Source organism: Protomyctophum bolini (genome assembly GCF_963924005.1).
Source record: "Protomyctophum bolini genome assembly, chromosome: 12".
Classification (NCBI taxonomy): domain Eukaryota; kingdom Metazoa; phylum Chordata; class Actinopteri; order Myctophiformes; family Myctophidae; genus Protomyctophum; species Protomyctophum bolini.
Window position 1 is genome coordinate 44,787,340 of NC_137873.1, and position 17,387 is coordinate 44,804,726.

General features: G+C 48.8%; 1 protein-coding gene across 1 annotated transcript; it reads right to left on the bottom strand.

Annotated features, from left to right (window-relative positions):
• Positions 1–6,567: 6,567 nt before the first annotated feature.
• lingo3b (leucine rich repeat and Ig domain containing 3b) lies at positions 6,568–17,346 on the bottom strand. The gene is made up of 7 exons (XM_080777515.1): positions 17,143–17,346; positions 14,913–15,120; positions 14,427–14,615; positions 13,575–13,961; positions 13,030–13,386; positions 9,436–9,675; positions 6,568–8,118 (listed from the first exon to the last, which is right to left on the bottom strand). The coding sequence occupies exons 1-7, from the start codon at positions 17,298–17,300 to the stop codon at positions 7,720–7,722; spliced, it is 1,938 nt and encodes a 645-aa protein (XP_080633641.1). The 5' UTR covers positions 17,301–17,346; the 3' UTR covers positions 6,568–7,719.
• Between the last annotated feature and the right edge of the window lie 41 nt (positions 17,347–17,387).

A 17,387-nucleotide genomic window follows, 5' to 3' on the forward strand; every position in this document is an offset into this window, starting at 1 on the left:
CAGCAGAGGGAACAGCCAGGGAGGGAGGGAGCACAGCAGAGGGAACAGCCAGGGAGGGAGGGAGGGAGCACAGCACAGGGAACAGCCAGGGAGGGAGGGAGGGAGCACAGCAGAGGGAACAGCCAGGGAGGGAGGGAGGGAGCACAGCAGCGGGAACAGCCAGGGAGGGAGGGAGCACAGCAGAGGGAACAGCCGGGGGAAGAAGATCCACCACCGGCCTTTATATTTCTCTGAGGCAAAGATGATATTATTCAGTCTGTCAGTCAGTTTGGCAGCGGCTGGAGGACGCCATGTGAACGTGGGTTGATCAGCGTCTGTTGTATCAATTAGAATGTTATTTTTTTAATAATATCTGTGATATCAAATGGAATCAAATGGCCTGGCGTTACAGACCGCTACACGGGTTAAAACTAACCTGTATACTTCCTGTGACGTTAGGTTTTAGGGTTTAGGGTAGGATGTCATTCTAATAAAGGTTAAAACGAACCCGTATACTTCCTGTGACGTTAGGTTTTAGGGTTTAGGGTTTAGGGTAGGATGTCATTCTAATAAAGGTTAAAACGAACCCGTATACTTCCTGTGAGGTTAGGTTTGGGTGTAGGATGTCATTCTAATAAAGGTTAAAACTAACCCGTATACTTCCTGTGACGTTAGGTTTGGGTGTAGGATGTCATTCTAATAAAGGTTAAAACTAACCCGTATACTTCCTGTGAGGTTAGGTTTGGGTGTAGGATGTCATTCTAATAAAGGTTAAAACTAACCCATATACTTCCTGTGACGTTAGGTTTGGGTGTAGGATGTCATTCTAATAAAGGTTAAAACTAACCCGTATACTTCCTGTGACGTTAGGTTTGTGTGTAGGATGTCATTCTAATAAAGGTTAAAACTAACCCGTATACTTCCTGTGAGGTTAGGTTTTAGGGTTTAGGGTTTAGGGTAGGATGTCATTCTAATAAAGCCTGTGGGACCAAACTCAGGGTCCACCCGGGCCTCAATAGAACCCTGCCTGGGGTTCCATTTGCACCCTCTCGGAGTTACAGGCCTGTTACTGTCATGGTCCATTTGGACCCGGTATACCTTCAAAGAACCCCCAGAAAAGGTCCCTCTGGACCCGTTGCTTTGAGAACCAGGGTGTTAGGGTCCATTTAGGACATATTCACTTTGACAAAATAAATGCCCAAACAAGAGCCAGCGCTGAGCGATAAACCCACCCCTTGGCTCACCAGGTTTCAGTATTGCAGCACCCCCCTCCATCCCCCTATTCTCCCGGTTATATTCTTTACATTTGAATGTTTAAAGTGTGACTTACATTATCAGGTTATCAGAAATATATATACAGTCCATGTTTCCATCATTAGAGTCCTACAGCGGATCCAGTCCAGTGAATACAGTCCATGTTTTCATCATTAGAGTCCCACAGCGATCCAGTCCAGTGCATACAGTCCATGTTTTCATCATTAGAGTCCCACAGCGGATCCAGTCCATGTTTTCATCATTAGAGAGTCCCCCAGCGGATCCAGTCCAGTGCAGGATGGAAAAAGTTCCTCAAAAATCAGTAAGGTCTGGTCTGACCCTAAGGTCTGGTCTGACCCTAAGGTCTGACCCTAAGGTCTGGTCTGACCCTAAGGTCTGACCCTAAGGTCTGACCCTAAGGTCTGGGAAGGTCAAGGTCCAGGAATGCTTGTTTTTTTTTTTGACTTTTTGTTTTTATGTAATTCGTTTTTTTTTATGAAAGTTTCTATTAACATATTTTAATATATATTATTATATAACATAATAATATATAAATATATATTTTTAGGGAACCTGGGTCACCCCTTCCTTCTTCTTTTCGTCTCCAACCAATCCGCCGCTCCGCCGGCCGATGACATCACCGCCCGGGAGGAGGGGGAGGGGGAGGGGGGGGTCACAGAGTCGAATCGAAAACGAAACGACGACAACGAATCTTTTCACGGAACGCAACACGGAAACGACGTGTCTATGTAACTACCACACGACCGCACGAACACACGACCGCACGACCACACGACTGACCGCACGACCAACACTCCACCACATAATACTGTGTGAATGGTAACAACAAGGGAAGAGGCAGGGGCGTCATTTCAGGGCTCCGGGGGGCGTTCGCTTTTAACCTCAAATTAACTTATTTTATGCAAGTTTTCCTCTTTAACGTTTGTTAACATATGCTAATATAGCCCCCCCCCTCCCCCCAGCCAAAACCCGGCCCACCACAACAGCCCTCAGCCAATCAGGCTCAACAGGACATGCGTCGGTTGGTCAGTCTGGCGAGTTGGGGGAGACTGACTGACTGGGTGGGGGGGTTCGGATCGGGTTCGGATCGGGTTCGGATCAGGTTCGGATCGCGCTCGGCACCCCGATCGCTACAATCTGGCGTAGTCGGCAGGACGCGGAGCGTTCATCCTGCATTAAACCTCTTTCAAAATGGCTGTTGTCTGGGTTTTTTTCCGGCGGCACGCCATTTAGTTTAATTACGGGTGAAACGATTTCAAAAGATGTTCAGACAACGAACGGCCGATCTTCAAAGATAACTCGACAGCTTGCAGAGCAGCTCATATAAAAACACTTCTCTATACGTTTGTGTGAAACGACGCCCCTGGGAGAAGGGGTGGGGGGGGACGGGGAAGGATATGAGGGACGGACGGATGTAGGGAGAGGAAAACAGAACGTAACACACCCTCGGTATATAACGCAGACACTTCTTGACAACACCATGATCGCACAACCACTAACACACGCTCTCTTCTGGTTGTCTTCTGAAGCCTAGTTTTTCCGTGAGGGATAAGGGTGTGTGGGGGGGGGGGTGGGGAGGCATCCGCGAACACGACATCCTGTTCTCAACACCACCGCGAGCAGCGGAAGACAAGATGGCTGCCAGAAAAACAGACTGCTTAAAAAATTGATAAAAAAGGAAAGGGAGGCCAATTTGTCCCTGTGTTCTCATTGTGCCTGGTTAATACTTAATGACGCTCAAAGATTCCTCCTCCAACAGACTTCTGGTTTCATCATTAAATACGCCAAACAGAAGGATGTGCAACCGACTCAAAGGCTTGTACTTTGTTACGAGTAAAAGTATATCTGCATCCAAATGTACTTAAAGTACTAAAAGTAAAAGTACTGGAAATTGTAAATACTCAAGTCAAGTACAAATACCTCAAAATGTTACTTAATTTCAGTACTTAAGTAAAAAGTACTTAGTTACTTTACACCACTGCTTAACCCATTCTGACCTGAGATCAGATTCATACGAGGTTTCCACTGGACACACGCTGGGTCTGATTGACCCATTCTGACCTGAGATCAGATTCTAAAAAATGTCAGTCGTTCTTCGATTTTTCAAAAATAGCAGACCTACAAGCTCGTAGCGCGCCACTCGGTGGCGCGCTACGAGCTTGTAGGTCTGCTATTTTTCAATAGCTAAAGCATAACATGATGCTAACACCGAAATGGGTTCCCGGCCAGAATGGGTTAAAGTCAATATATGATCGTGATCTTGTGCGAATCGTTCCAAGTGTTGATATCTTTTGGCATAAACAATGACAGAACGTATAACGTGTTCTCTCTGCCTGCCTGGTTGACGGTTGTGATTATATATATTATATATTAATATATATTATATTCTCTCCAGAGCAGAAGCGTTCGCTGCATCCCAGCTTCGCTGCACCACAAGTTTTCTTAAGAACTTTTGGAAGCTGTGAAAATGAGCTGATAAATATGTCACACTTTCATTTCGTTTTTTCACCAACTTCCAATTCACCTGCAGCGCTGCCTAAAAATAAACAACTCCTTCCTGCTATGAATGAGTCCAAGCCTCTGTATAGCCGGCTGGCTGCTCGGAAAAGAAATGGAAATTCAGAAAGAATATTTAAGAAGTCATTTTTGTGAAGCCAGCCTTGCTTCCCTTCCTTTCCGACAGGAGTCTGAATCCGAGGAGAACGTTACAGAAAGTGCTCAACGTCTTTAGGAGAGACTTTTTTGTTGGAACTTTATCTTCAGGCCGCGGAAAGAGATGGTTCAGCTTGAGAGATTAGATTAATTAGATTAGATTGAGATATAGATATGGATATTGGTTTACGTTGAAACAGACATACTCACACACTCGCGCACGCACGTACGCACGCACGGACGTACGCACGCACGCACGCACGCACGCACGCACGCACGCACGCACGCACGCACGCACGCACGCACGCACGCACGCACGCACGCACGCACCGCACTCACTCACTCACTCTCGTGTGCACGCACGCGCACACACTCGTGTGCACGCACGCGCACACACTCACGCACACGCACACACACACACGCCCGGTGTTGAGAACAGAAACGGTCGCGGAACGCGGACGACGATGGAGCGATTTAACGATTTAATGATTTAACGATGATTGACATTAATTATTAAACTAAAGACATTTTTTTTTTTTTTGCTTTTCTTTTGTAAAAAAGAAAAAAAGAAAAAGAAAATACAAAATAAGAGGAGGACTTAAATAACAGAAACACTCAAATAATGATAATAAATAGTAAAGATAATTAATAAAACACAGTACTATAACTCTCCACGGTCTACGAGACACACACACACACACACACACACACACACACACACACACACGCACACACACACACACACACACACACACGCACACACACACACACACACGCACGGGTAGCGCTATAGAACACATGATCATCCACAACCATCAATGTATACATTCGTTACAACTTGTTGGTCTCCAGCCAGGGACCCCGCCCCCAAGGGGGACCCAGTGTGTAGGGGGGGGGGGGGGGTGGGGGGGGGGGCGGAAGAGACGTTATTTATTTATCGGCACACTGACCGCCTCGGAGGCCGCGGGTTATCCTCCGTCGCACGACGAACCGACCGACCGAGTATACGTCACGCCGGGAGGGATATGTGTGTGTGTGTGTGTGTGTGTGTGTGTGTGTGTGTGCGTGCGTGCGTGCATGTGCGTGTGCTGCATGCAGCATTGTGTGTGTGTACGTGCGCACATGAGAGCGTGAGAGCCCCATATACGTGCATGTGCTTTTGTCGTCCACGTGTGTGTGTGCGTGTTTCTCCTTCTCTCTCTCTGTGTGTGTGTGTGTGCGTGTTGGCATGTTCGCGTGTGTGTGAGTGCGTGCGTGCGTGCGTGCGTGCGTGCGTGTGTGTGCGTGCGGGCTCCGTGTTGGCGTGTGCATATGCGTGTGACACCTCTGTGCTCGCCCCCCCGTGTGGTGCTCGGGGGGGCGAGACACGCAAAGGTCACTTCCTTCACCAGGGGAGGGGGAGGGGGGGGGGGGGTCAGCTGGCTGGCTGGACACAAAGGCAGCTGATTGGATGAAACAGATCTAGCCGGGGGGAGAGAGAGGGGGGCTTTTGTGACGGGAGGATGTGGAGAATAGATCATCACACCCCCCCCCCCCCCCCCTTTATCTCTCGGACTCCACAAATCGAACACTGTGAAGAAAATCCACAGTGTTTATTGAACTCTGCCAGAGAGTCAAATGGAACCCAACGGACCCGGTAGGACATTTAGAGACGGGTCTGGTATCTGCTCCATTCTCTCTATCTTTGGCCTCTTTTCCACCAACAGAACTTTATATGGTTCTATAGAACCAGTTATAGATTTTTGGACCGTTATTAATTTCACGGGACCGTTTGGGGTTCAGTGGGAACGCTCTGAGCTCTGAAATCTCTACTTGGCTTTTCTGATGCTATAGTGGAGAAAATCAGTGACCGAACCGGTCCCCCCCCCCCCCCCCCGATGGAAAAGGTGCTTCAGAGTGCAGAGGGTCCATTTGGAAGCATTTCTCTTCCTGAGCGTCTGTCCATCCATCCAGCCAGAATGTGACCACCCGCCATTGTCCCGGTCCCCCCCCCCCCCCCCCCCCCGCCGCCTCCTCCCCCCTCACCTTGCTCTGGTTCTGGTGTTGGTTGCTATGGTGACGGTGCGGCCCGCACGGTCCAGGACCGGCTTGACTTCCTAACCAAACCCTCCGGGCCGCGCGGGCTGGCCGGCTGCCATGGCAACGCAACACAACGCGACGCAACGCAACGCAGCACGACGCAACGCAGCACGACGCAACGCGACGCAGCGCAACGCGACGCAGCGCGACGCGACGCAACACAACGCAACGATGCGGTCAGTGTGCTCATCATCATCCCAAACTCACACAGCAAAAGAAACAAGAATAACTCTCACGTTTTTTTTTGTTTGTTTCATATTCATTCCTGTTAATTGTTAGATTGTTAGATCAAATCAACATGCGTCACACGTGCCTTTTTTTAAGTTATTTTTTCATGCCGTGTTAAAATAAATACAATTGTCACGGTCGTGGTTTTGTTAGATTTGGGTTTTTTATTTTGTTTTATGTTTTGGACCCCGTATAGCCCAGCCTTATTCCTCACCTCACGCAGCCGTGGCCTAAGAATGGATCTTAACCCATTCTGACCTGAGATCAGATTCATACCAGGTTTCCACTGGACACACATTGGTCTGATTAACCCATTCTGACCTGAGATCAGATTCTAAAAATGTCAGTCGTTCTTCGAATTTTTCAAAAATAGCAGACCTACAAGCTCGTAGCGCGCCACTCGGTGGCGCGATATGAGCTTGTAGGTCTGCTATTTTTCAATAGCTAAAGCATAACATGATGCTAACACCAAAACGGGTTCCCGGTCAGAATGGGTTAACAATATAGAAGTCAAACTAAACTATACAAAAAAAAAAAGTTTCAGTATTACTGTACAACTTATAAGTCTAAAATTGCAATGTCTGTACATGCTTTCTGCAGTGATTCTAAGCAAGGCAGGCTTTATAGCTGAAAGCGAGCACAGTAAAAAATGTTGTGACATGATAGGCTATAGTGTCCGTGTCTCTCCTGCATGGCGGCCATCTTTGATTTATATCCCAAATATCCTGCTGGGATACCGTAAAGATACCGTAAAGATACCATAAAGATTTAATTTCCTCTTTTTTCTGGAAGCAACACCAGAGAGAGAGAGAGAGAGAGCGAGAGAGAGACACTGGCAGCCACAGTCACACACGCCCAGGAATCATGCCAATTTCTCACTCTCTTCATTAATTAATATTCTACACAATTCCATTGTGCTTTTCATAGCCAAAAATTACAACATACTGGCAGTAGCTCTTAAAGAATTTCCAGTCGAGTCAAGTTTCTTTTTCATCTTTCATAAGATAAGCATCTTTCAACCAGAAGCTGATTTTTTTTTTTTTTAATTAAATAAATAAAGAACCTCTTGCGGGAGGCAGTGACATCATAGTGACATCACAGGAGGCAGTGACATCAGGGTCATTTAATTTGTTTTGTTTGTCGGTCAACAAGTCAAATTTAACCACGGCTCAAGTTTGTTCCCTTTTTAGGTTCGTTAATTTAATTTGTCAATTAAAACGGAGAGACAGAACTCGCGGACATCATCGTATATATATATATATATATATATATATATATAATTATATATCCCGTGTGTGTCTTTGCGAGTCAGCGCGACGGCTGCTAGCTAGCTGTGTGCGTTTGCTATAACAATAATAACGTGTCTTTATATTATCGGGGCGCGTCGATATCGTCGGCATATACGACACAATAAGAAAACCGATCGACCCGAACCGACGTATATCGTATCGCGCCTCGATCTTTTTTTTTTCCTCACGCCTCCGAGGGACCCCTGGCTGCGTTGTTTCATATCATCTTCATGTTGAACTTCCTGCCCCCTCCCCCTCCCCCGCCGGCCGGCCCGCCGGCCCCCGCCGGCTCCGCCTTCCTGAAGGAGTACTCCACTGTGAAGTTGTTCTTGCGTTGTCCGCGCCCGCGGCTCCACACGAACAGCATCAGGAAACAGACGAGGACGACGCCCAGGAAGGTGATGCTGCCCATGGCCGTGCTCACCAGGATGGTGGTCATGTCCAGCGTGAACTTGAGGAAGACGCGCGTGCCGTTCACGCCCGTGTCGTTCAGGAACTCGCCGTTGGCGCCGTAGCCGCCGTAGCCGCCGTTGGCGCCGGCGTACAGCGAGCGGTTCAGGAAGAAGGCCGAGGAGGCGCCGCCGTCGAACGGCGGGAAGCCGTGGCCGCCGCGCACCTGGGTGGGGGGGGTGGGGGGGGGGGGGGGGGGTGTATGGAACAGTGTTGAGTTTGTTGGATAAAACTATGGAAAACTATGGATATTTCTTTCAAGCAGTATAATATTCTTTCATGCGGATTCAAAAGGAGTACGAGAGACAATCTACACCAAAATACGTATACATTTTGGCTGACAAAACCGTCGTTATAGTATAAATTAACGCATACAACTGCAAATCATAGAATATATATGCGTGTATATCATAGAGTATATATGAATTGAGAAGACACCCGGAGTTCTCCTCCCATCCACTTGAACTAAATTGCTCAAAAGCGCATGAGGCGATTTCACACCTCCTTCCTGGTAGGAACAGAGTGCATTCTGGGATGGATTTGCCCCAAACACATGAACGCGCTGGTCGTTGACTATCATTGTGCCGTTTGTGCGCGTTCACGTATGAAACATTCGTTCACGTGTCGTCATGGCCCCAAACACATGAACGTGCGCAATGATAGTCAACGGAGCAGCGCTGGCTCGAGCTGCAATGACAAATTCGGCCACTATGTCCATTTCGCCTCAGGGTTTCCTCCAGGTGCCGTCTCTGTTCATACATACTCTAAGGTGTATATATATACACGATATCTCTGAAAGCACTAACCTGACGCTGCCAGATCCAAGAAGCTTGCTACACAAATTAGTTTCACAGCTTATTGGGATCTGGGATCTCGGGAGCAAATTCGATGACGGGGCTGTTTTTTTCAAGATACTTGGTAGATGATTGGATGGGACCGTCTGTCTATCACCGTGTGGGCGTGCAAACACAACCAATCATATTGACGTGTCTATATAGCTTCACATCCGGTTTCGCACATGTCCCGCCCTTAGCTCACTCTGATTGGTTCGAACCACGAGTGGTTCGGCGTTAGCACAACTCCCTGACAGAGATCCCAGATGGATGCTGTGTTGGGGAACATGGTTACCCAATACCGCCCCCAGCTGGCAGAGTCAGGTTATGAAAGCACAGCCTCTCGTGTAAAATATCGTTTAACCCATTCTGACCGGGAACCCGTTTTGGTGTTAGCATCATGTTATGCTTTAGCTATTGAAAAATAGCAGATCTACAAGCTCATAGCGCGCCACCGAGTGGCGCGCTACGAGCTTGTAGGTCTGCTATTTTTGAAAAATCGAAGAACGACTGACATTTTTTTAATCTGATCTCAGGTCAGAATGGGTTAATCAGACCAGTGTGTGTCCAGTGGAAACCTGGTATGAATCTGATCTCAGGTCAGAATGGGTTAAAATCGCCCAAAACGCCTCCCTCCCGCCGCGTGGTACCGTCAGCGTGGCGAAGTAGGTGTCGTTCCCGCCGGCGTTGGAGGCGATGCAGATGTAGGTGCCGCTGTCGGTCAGCTGGGCGTATCGGATCTCCAGCGTGCCGCTGGGCAGCACCGTGATGCGGCCCGCCATCTTGGCCGTGATGCGGCGCCGCTGCGGCGAGATCCACACGATGGCGGGCGCCGGCTCGCCCTCCGCGCGGCACACGAACGACACCGGCTGGCCCTCGCGGGCGCTCACCTGCAACGGGAAGGACATTTAGATTAGGTTGTTCGTTTTGTTCGTTTTGTTAATATTGTTCAAGACGCTTTGTGTGGTTTCCGTATCTTGGGCCTCTCGAGCATCTAGTGGAGGAGGTCCTCGATGCTACAGGAGGAGACCCCTGGTGTACAGGTGTTAAGGTGTAACCAGAGTCCTCACCTGTTGCATCGTTAAGGTGTAACCAGAGTCCTCACCTGTTGCATCGTTAAGGTGTAACCAGAGTCCTCACCTGTTGCATCGTTAAGGTGTAACCAGAGTCCTCACCTGTTGCATCGTTAAGGTGTAACCAGAGTCCTCACCTGTTGCATCGTTAAGGTGTAACCAGAGTCCTCACCTGTTGCATCTTGTTAAGGTGTAACCAGAGTCCTCACCTGTTGCATCTCGTTAAGGTGTAACCAGAGTCCTCACCTGTTGCATCTCGTTAAGGTGTAACCAGAGTCCTCACCTGTTGCATCGTTAAGGTGTAACTAGAGTCCTCACCTGTTGCATCGTTAAGATGTAACTAGAGTCCTCACCTGTTGCATCGTTAAGGTGTAATCAGAGTCCTCACCTGTTGCATCGTTAAGGTGTAACTAGAGTCCTCACCTGTTGCATCGTTAAGGTGTAATCAGAGTCCTTACCTGTTGCATCGTTAAGGTGTAATCAGAGTCATTACCTGTTGCATCGTTAAGGTGTAATCAGAGTCCTCACCTGTTGCATCGTTAAGGTGTAATCAGAGTCCTCACCTGTTGCATCGTTAAGGTGTAACTAGAGTCCTCACCTGTTGCATCGTTAAGGTGTAATCAGAGTCCTTACCTGTTGCATCGTTAAGGTGTAATCAGAGTCCTTACCTGTTGCATCGTTAAGGTGTAACTAGAGTCCTCACCTGTTGCATCGTTAAGGTTTAACCAGAGTCCTCACCTGTTGCATCGCTAAGGTGTAATCAGAGTCCTCACCTGTTGCATCTCGTTAAGGTGTAACCAGAGTCCTCACCTGTTGCATCTCGTTAAGGTGTAACCAGAGTCCTCACCTGTTGCATCTCGTTAAGGTGTAACCAGAGTCCTCACCTGTTGCATCTTGTTAAGGTGTAACCAGAGTCCTCACCTGTTGCATCTTGTTAAGGTGTAACCAGAGTCCTCACCTGTTGCATCTTGTTAAGGTGTAACCAGAGTCCTCACCTGTTGCATCTTGTTAAGGTGTAACTAGAGTCCTCACCTGTTGCATCTCGTTAAGGTGTAATCAGAGTCCTCACCTGTTGCATCGTTAAGGTGTAATCAGAGTCCTTACCTGTTGCATCGTTAAGGTGTAACCAGAGTCCTCACCTGTTGTATCGTTAAGATGTAACTAGAGTCCTCACCTGTTGCATCGTTAAGGTGTAACTAGAGTCCTCACCTGTTGCATCGTTAAGGCGTAACTAGAGTCCTCACCTGTTGCATCGTTAAGGTGTAACCAGAGTCCTCACCTGTTGCATCGTTAAGGTGTAACCAGAGTCCTCACCTGTTGCATCGTTAAGGTGTAATCAGAGTCCTCACCTGTTGCATCGTTAAGGTGTAATCAGAGTCCTCACCTGTTGCATCTCGTTAAGGTGTAACCAGAGTCCTCACCTGTTGCATCGTTAAGATGTAACTAGAGTCCTCACCTGTTGCATCGTTAAGGTGTAATCAGAGTCCTCACCTGTTGCATCGTTAAGGTGTAATCAGAGTCCTCACCTGTTGCATCGTTAAGGTGTAATCAGAGTCCTTACCTGTTGCATCGTTAAGGTGTAATCAGAGTCCTTACCTGTTGCATCGTTAAGGTGTAATCAGAGTCCTCACCTGTTGCATCGTTAAGGTGTAACCAGAGTCCTCACCTGTTGCATCGTTAAGGTGTAATCAGAGTCCTCACCTGTTGCATCTCGTTAAGGTGTAACCAGAGTCCTCACCTGTTGCATCGTTAAGATGTAACTAGAGTCCTCACCTGTTGCATCGTTAAGGTGTAATCAGAGTCCTCACCTGTTGCATCGTTAAGGTGTAATCAGAGTCCTTACCTGTTGCATCGTTAAGGTGTAATCAGAGTCCTCACCTGTTGCATCGTTAAGGTGTAATCAGAGTCCTTACCTGTTGCATCGTTAAGGTGTAATCAGAGTCCTCACCTGTTGCATCGTTAAGGTGTAATCAGAGTCCTTACCTGTTGCATCGTTAAGGTGTAACCAGAGTCCTCACCTGTTGCATCGTTAAGGTGTAATCAGAGTCCTCACCTGTTGCATCGTTAAGGTGTAATCAGAGTCCTCACCTGTTGCATCGTTAAGGTGTAATCAGAGTCCTCACCTGTTGCATCGTTAAGGTGTAATCAGAGTCCTTACCTGTTGCATCGTTAAGGTGTAATCAGAGTCCTTACCTGTTGCATCGTTAAGGTGTAATCAGAGTCCTTACCTGTTGCATCCATAGACAGTAAAAAAATGGACAAAGCGTTCCCCGGGTCTAACATGAACGTAAAATGAAGCCTGTCAGTCCTTCCTTGTGTATCGCCATCTTTCTAGATCCGTTTGGGCCCAGCTGGCCATTGGCTGGCCCAGACAACGAGGCGGGACATACCCCCTTCTTCTCTGTTGGTTTTTATTTTGACTCGAGTGGGTGGGGGATCCCGTTCATAGACTGTAACGGTAGCCACGCCCCTCAGAACATGCGCGACTTTATGGTCATTTTTTTAATAAATGGGACCATAATTTTCCAAAAAGAATATTATGACATTAGAAATGAGACTTTAAACTAGTGACTGGAAGCAGAAAGTATTCATGACCATGTTTATTAAGGTAATACAGTCTAGGTGAAGTTGGGCCCAAATACATGGACTTCTATGGGGCTATGGGTTTTGTTGGGCCCAATGACAGCGCCACAACAGGCCATTATATGAACTTTCAGGAAATCCCGATTTCCTTGTGGCTTCACAAAACATCTGTCTGACTGCCCCCCTGGTTGCATCGTTAAGGTGTAATCAGAGTCCTCACCTGTTGCATCTCGTAAGGTGTAACCAGAGTCCTCACCTGTTGCATCTCGTTAAGGTGTAACCAGAGTCCTCACCTGTTGCATCTTGTTAAGGTGTAACCAGAGTCCTCACCTGTTGCATCTTGTTAAGGTGTAACCAGAGTCCTCACCTGTTGCATCTCGTAAGGTGTAACCAGAGTCCTCACCTGTTGCATCTCGTTAAGGTGTAACCAGAGTCCTCACCTGCTGCATCTCGTTAAGGTGTAACCAGAGTCCTCACCTGTTGCATCTCGTTAAGGTGTAACCAGAGTCCTCACCTGTTGCATCTCGTTAAGGTGTAACCAGAGTCCTCACCTGTTGCATCTCGTTAAGGTGTAACCAGAGTCCTCACCTGTTGCATCTTGCGGTTGCGTATCTTGGGCTTCTGGCAGGTGAAGTGGTCGAACAGTGCCGAGTCGGTGAAGGTGCTCAGGCTGTGGCCCTGCACCTCCACCGGCCCGGCGCACACCGGCACTCTGCCGTCGAACTCCAGGGTCTTGCGTCGCTGCAGGACCCAGAGCAGACGGCAGTCGCACAGCAGCGGGTTCCCGTCCACGCGCACCGTCTCCAGGCTGTTGACCGAGTGGAAGGCGCTCTCCTCCAGCGTCTGCAGGTGGTTGCCCGAGAAGTTGAGCACGCGGATCTGCCGCAGGCCGCCCAGCGCGTGGGGCTCCACCGTGGCCAGGCCCGTCCGCACCATGATCAGCTCCTAGAGGAGTTGAGTTGACAAGGTTATGATGGTTATATTATATTTTCCTGAGCTCAATTGCACCCAAGAAACCTAACATGGACTTAGACTGTTTTTCGTCTGTGGTACTAATATGACATTACAATTTGCCAGCAGATGTCACTGTTGAGGCCTGTTTTTATTGCAGCTCAGAAGGCTTCAGAACACACCTTCAGTCTCAGCAGGTCTCTGAAGGCCCAGGGCTCCAGCGTGGAGATGGGGTTGTAGGACAGGTTGAGGTGGGTGAGGTGGACCAGGTTCTTGAAGGCGGCCGAGGGGACGGAGGTGATGTTGGTGTTGGTGATGGAGAGCCAGTGCAGGTCCAGGCCCTGGAAGCTGAGTGGGGAGATGTACTCCAGGCAGGGCCAGCGGTCCACCTCCAGGCCGCGCAGCGCCGACAGCTTGCGGAAGTTCTGGTCCTCCAGGGCGGCCACGTTGAGGCTGCGCAGCCGGAGCGTGACCAGGCCGCGCAGGTAGGACAGCGTCTGGCCCGAGATGGAGGTCAGGTTGCAGCGCTCGATGGTCAGGTCCTCCAGACCCAGGAGACCCGAGAAGGCCTGGGGAGAGGACAGAACCAACATCTGAGAAGGCCTGGGGAGAGGACAGAACCAACATCTGAGAAGGCCTGGGGAGAGGACAGAACCAACATCTGAGAAGGCCTGGGGAGAGGACAGAACCAACATCTGAGAAGGCCTGGGGAGAGGACAGAACCAACATCTGAGAAGGTCTGTGACCATGGGACAGAACCAACATCTGAGAAGGCCTGGGGAGAGCACAGAACCAACATCTGAGAAGGCCTGGGGAGAGCACAGAACCAACATCTGGTAAGGGGGAGGCAGTTTAGAGACCAGGATTACTGTTAGCCATATAGCTAACCCTATTTCCACTAGTTGGATCCCGGGGGGAACATCTGATTTCTCGTTTGGGTCACTCATGTAGACCAGTACCTTGTGAGAGATGTAGACCAGGTCTAGCTGTAGACCAGGTCTAGCTGTAGACCAGGTCCAGCCGTAGACCAGTACCTTGTGAGAGATGTAGACCAGGTCGTTGTCCCCCACCTCCAGGTGTCTCAGACTCCGCAGGTCCTGGAAGGTGTAGTCCAGCAGGATGACCATCTTGTTCTCGCTCAGGTCCAGGCTGGTCAGGTTGCCCAGCCGGGCGAACGCCCCCATGGGGACCAGCTTGAGCTGGTTCCCCCGGAGCCTCAGCACCTGGAGAGCAGGGTCAAAGGTCAACGTTGAGTCAACGTCGTACGATTTGTCACACACGCCACCGCAGTGCAATTTGTTCTCTGCGTTTGACCCATCTCTTGTTCTGGTTCTGGTTGTTTGTGTCTAAATGGGTTAATATTTCAAGGTTCCGGTTCTGGTTGTTTGTGTCTAAATGGGTCAATATCTCAAGGTTCCGGTTCTGGTTGTTTGTGTCTAAATGGGTCAATATCTCAAGGTTCCGGCGGGTTGTTTGTGTCTAAATGGGTCAATATGTCAAGGTTCCGGCGGGTCGGTCACCTTGAGGTTCTGCAGGCTGGCGAAGGCGTTGTTCTCCAGGGTGGCGATGAGGTTCTCGCTGAGGTCCAGCTCTTCCAGACGGGGGTACGGCGCCAGGTCTCCCTGGGCCACCCAGCGCAGGCGGTTCCGGCTCAGGTCCAACAGGCGCGTCTCCGTCGGGATGCCCTCGGGGACGTTGGACAGCCGGCGCCGCTGGCACGCCACCGACCTGCAGGGGGCGACACCACCAGAACAGGCTCATTAGAACCGTCGTATTTTGTTTTAACCCATTCTGACCTGAGATCAGATTCTAAAAAATGTCTGTTTGAAAATGACAGTTTTCTGATAAAGCTGTCTGTCATTCTTCTTTCAGAAATAGCCAAAGCATAGCATGACGCTAATGGGTTAATGACATTTCAGTTGGTTTCAGTCACGTCACATATTTCAGGTTGGTTTGAGTCGACTAAAAGAATGTCGTAAAGGTTTTAGTCGACTGAAATAATGTCGTAAGGTTTTAGTCGACTGAAATAATGTCGTAAGGTTTTAGTCGACTGAAATAATGTCATCAGGTTTTAGTCGACTAAAATAATGTCATAAGGTTTTAGTGCCTTGATTCAGGTTCAGGTTTATTCGTCCTGTGCATAGATACAGAGTATAAATACAATGACATTTATTTTGCTCAGAGCACTCTCAGTCTTACATAAACAGGACATAAACAAACATCTATAGTGCAAGAAAAAGACAAATAAACAGAAAAAGAAAAGTGCAAGTGAAGTGACAAAACAGTGCAATTACAGTTCACGGTCAGCTTGTTCAGCAGCCTGACTGCCCCCTGGGGGTAGAAACTGTTACTGAGACGGGTGGCTGATTTTACTGAAAATAGCTGATCTACAAGGACACAATGTGCTGTGAACATGTATATATGCTAACCAAACATAAAATGATTAATGTCTTTTAGTTCTACTGGATCTATTCTCCACTAGTCCCTCCCTGACATTTAGTTCTACTGGATCTCTTCTCCACTAGTCCCTCCCTGACATTTAGTTCTACTGGATCTCTTCTCCACTAGTCCCTCCCTGACATTTAGTTCTACTGGATCTCTTCTCCACTAGTCCCTCCCTGACATTTAGTTCTACTGGATCTCTTCTCCACTAGTCCCTCCCTGACATTTAGTTCTACTGGATCTCTTCTCCATTAGTCCCTCCCTGACAGACATTTAGTTCTACTGGATCTCTTCTCCACTAGTCCCTCCCTGACAGACATTTAGTTCTACTGGATCTCTTCTCCTCTAGTCCCTCCCTGACATTTAGTTCTACTGGATCTCTTCTCCACTAGTCCCTCCCTGACATTTAGTTCTACTGGATCTCTTCTCCACTAGTCCCTCCCTGACATTTAGTTCTACTGGATCTCTTCTCCACTAGTCCCTCCCTGACATTTAGTTCTACTGGATCTCTTCTCCACTAGTCCCTCCCTGACAGACATTTAGTTCTACTGGATCTCTTCTCCACTAGTCCCTCCCTGACAGACATTTAGTTCTACTGGATCTCTTCTCCACTAGTCCCTCCCTGACATTTAGTTCTACTGGATCTCTTCTCCACTAGTCCCTCCCTGACATTTAGTTCTACTGGATCTCTTCTCCACTAGTCCCTCCCTGACATTTAGTTCTACTGGATCTCTTCTCCACTAGTCCCTCCCTGACATTTAGTTCTACTGGATCTCTTCTCCACTAGTCCCTCCCTGACATTTAGTTCTACTGGATCTCTTCTCCACTAGTCCCTCCCTGACAGACATTTAGTTCTACTGGATCTCTTCTCCACTAGTCCCTCCCTGACATTTAGTTCTACTGGATCTCTTCTCCACTAGTCCCTCCCTGACATTTAGTTCTACTGGATCTCTTCTCCACTAGTCCCTCCCTGACATTTAGTTCTACTGGATCTCTTCTCCACTAGTCCCTCCCTGACATTTAGTTCTACTGGATCTCTTCTCCACTAGTCCCTCCCTGACAGACATTTAGTTCTACTGGATCTCTTCTCCACTAGTCCCTCCCTGACATTTAGTTCTACTGGATCTCTTCTCCACTAGTCCCTCCCTGACAGACATTTAGTTCTACTGGATCTCTTCTCCACTAGTCCCTCCCTGACATTTAGTTCTACTGCAGGATCTCGCTGATATTACGTCTAGTTTGCATTTCAAAATGGTCAGTATATTTAGTCTTATAGTTTTCGTCGACAACATTAACATTAACACTGACCTGAGCTGGGCGGAGCATTCGCATCGCGGGGGACACGCCCCCGCGCCCTGCGGCAGCGCCAGGACCGCCGCCACGGCGCCCGCCGCCAGCACGAGAAGCCACGCCCCCACACCGCCACCGCCACGGCCACGCCCCCTGCCCGGGGACGAACCGATCATCGCCCCCTACTTCCTCTCTAGACTCCTAGCCTATCACAGGCAGGGTCTGCTGTGCTCCACACACCTGTAGAGAGAAAACAACACAGA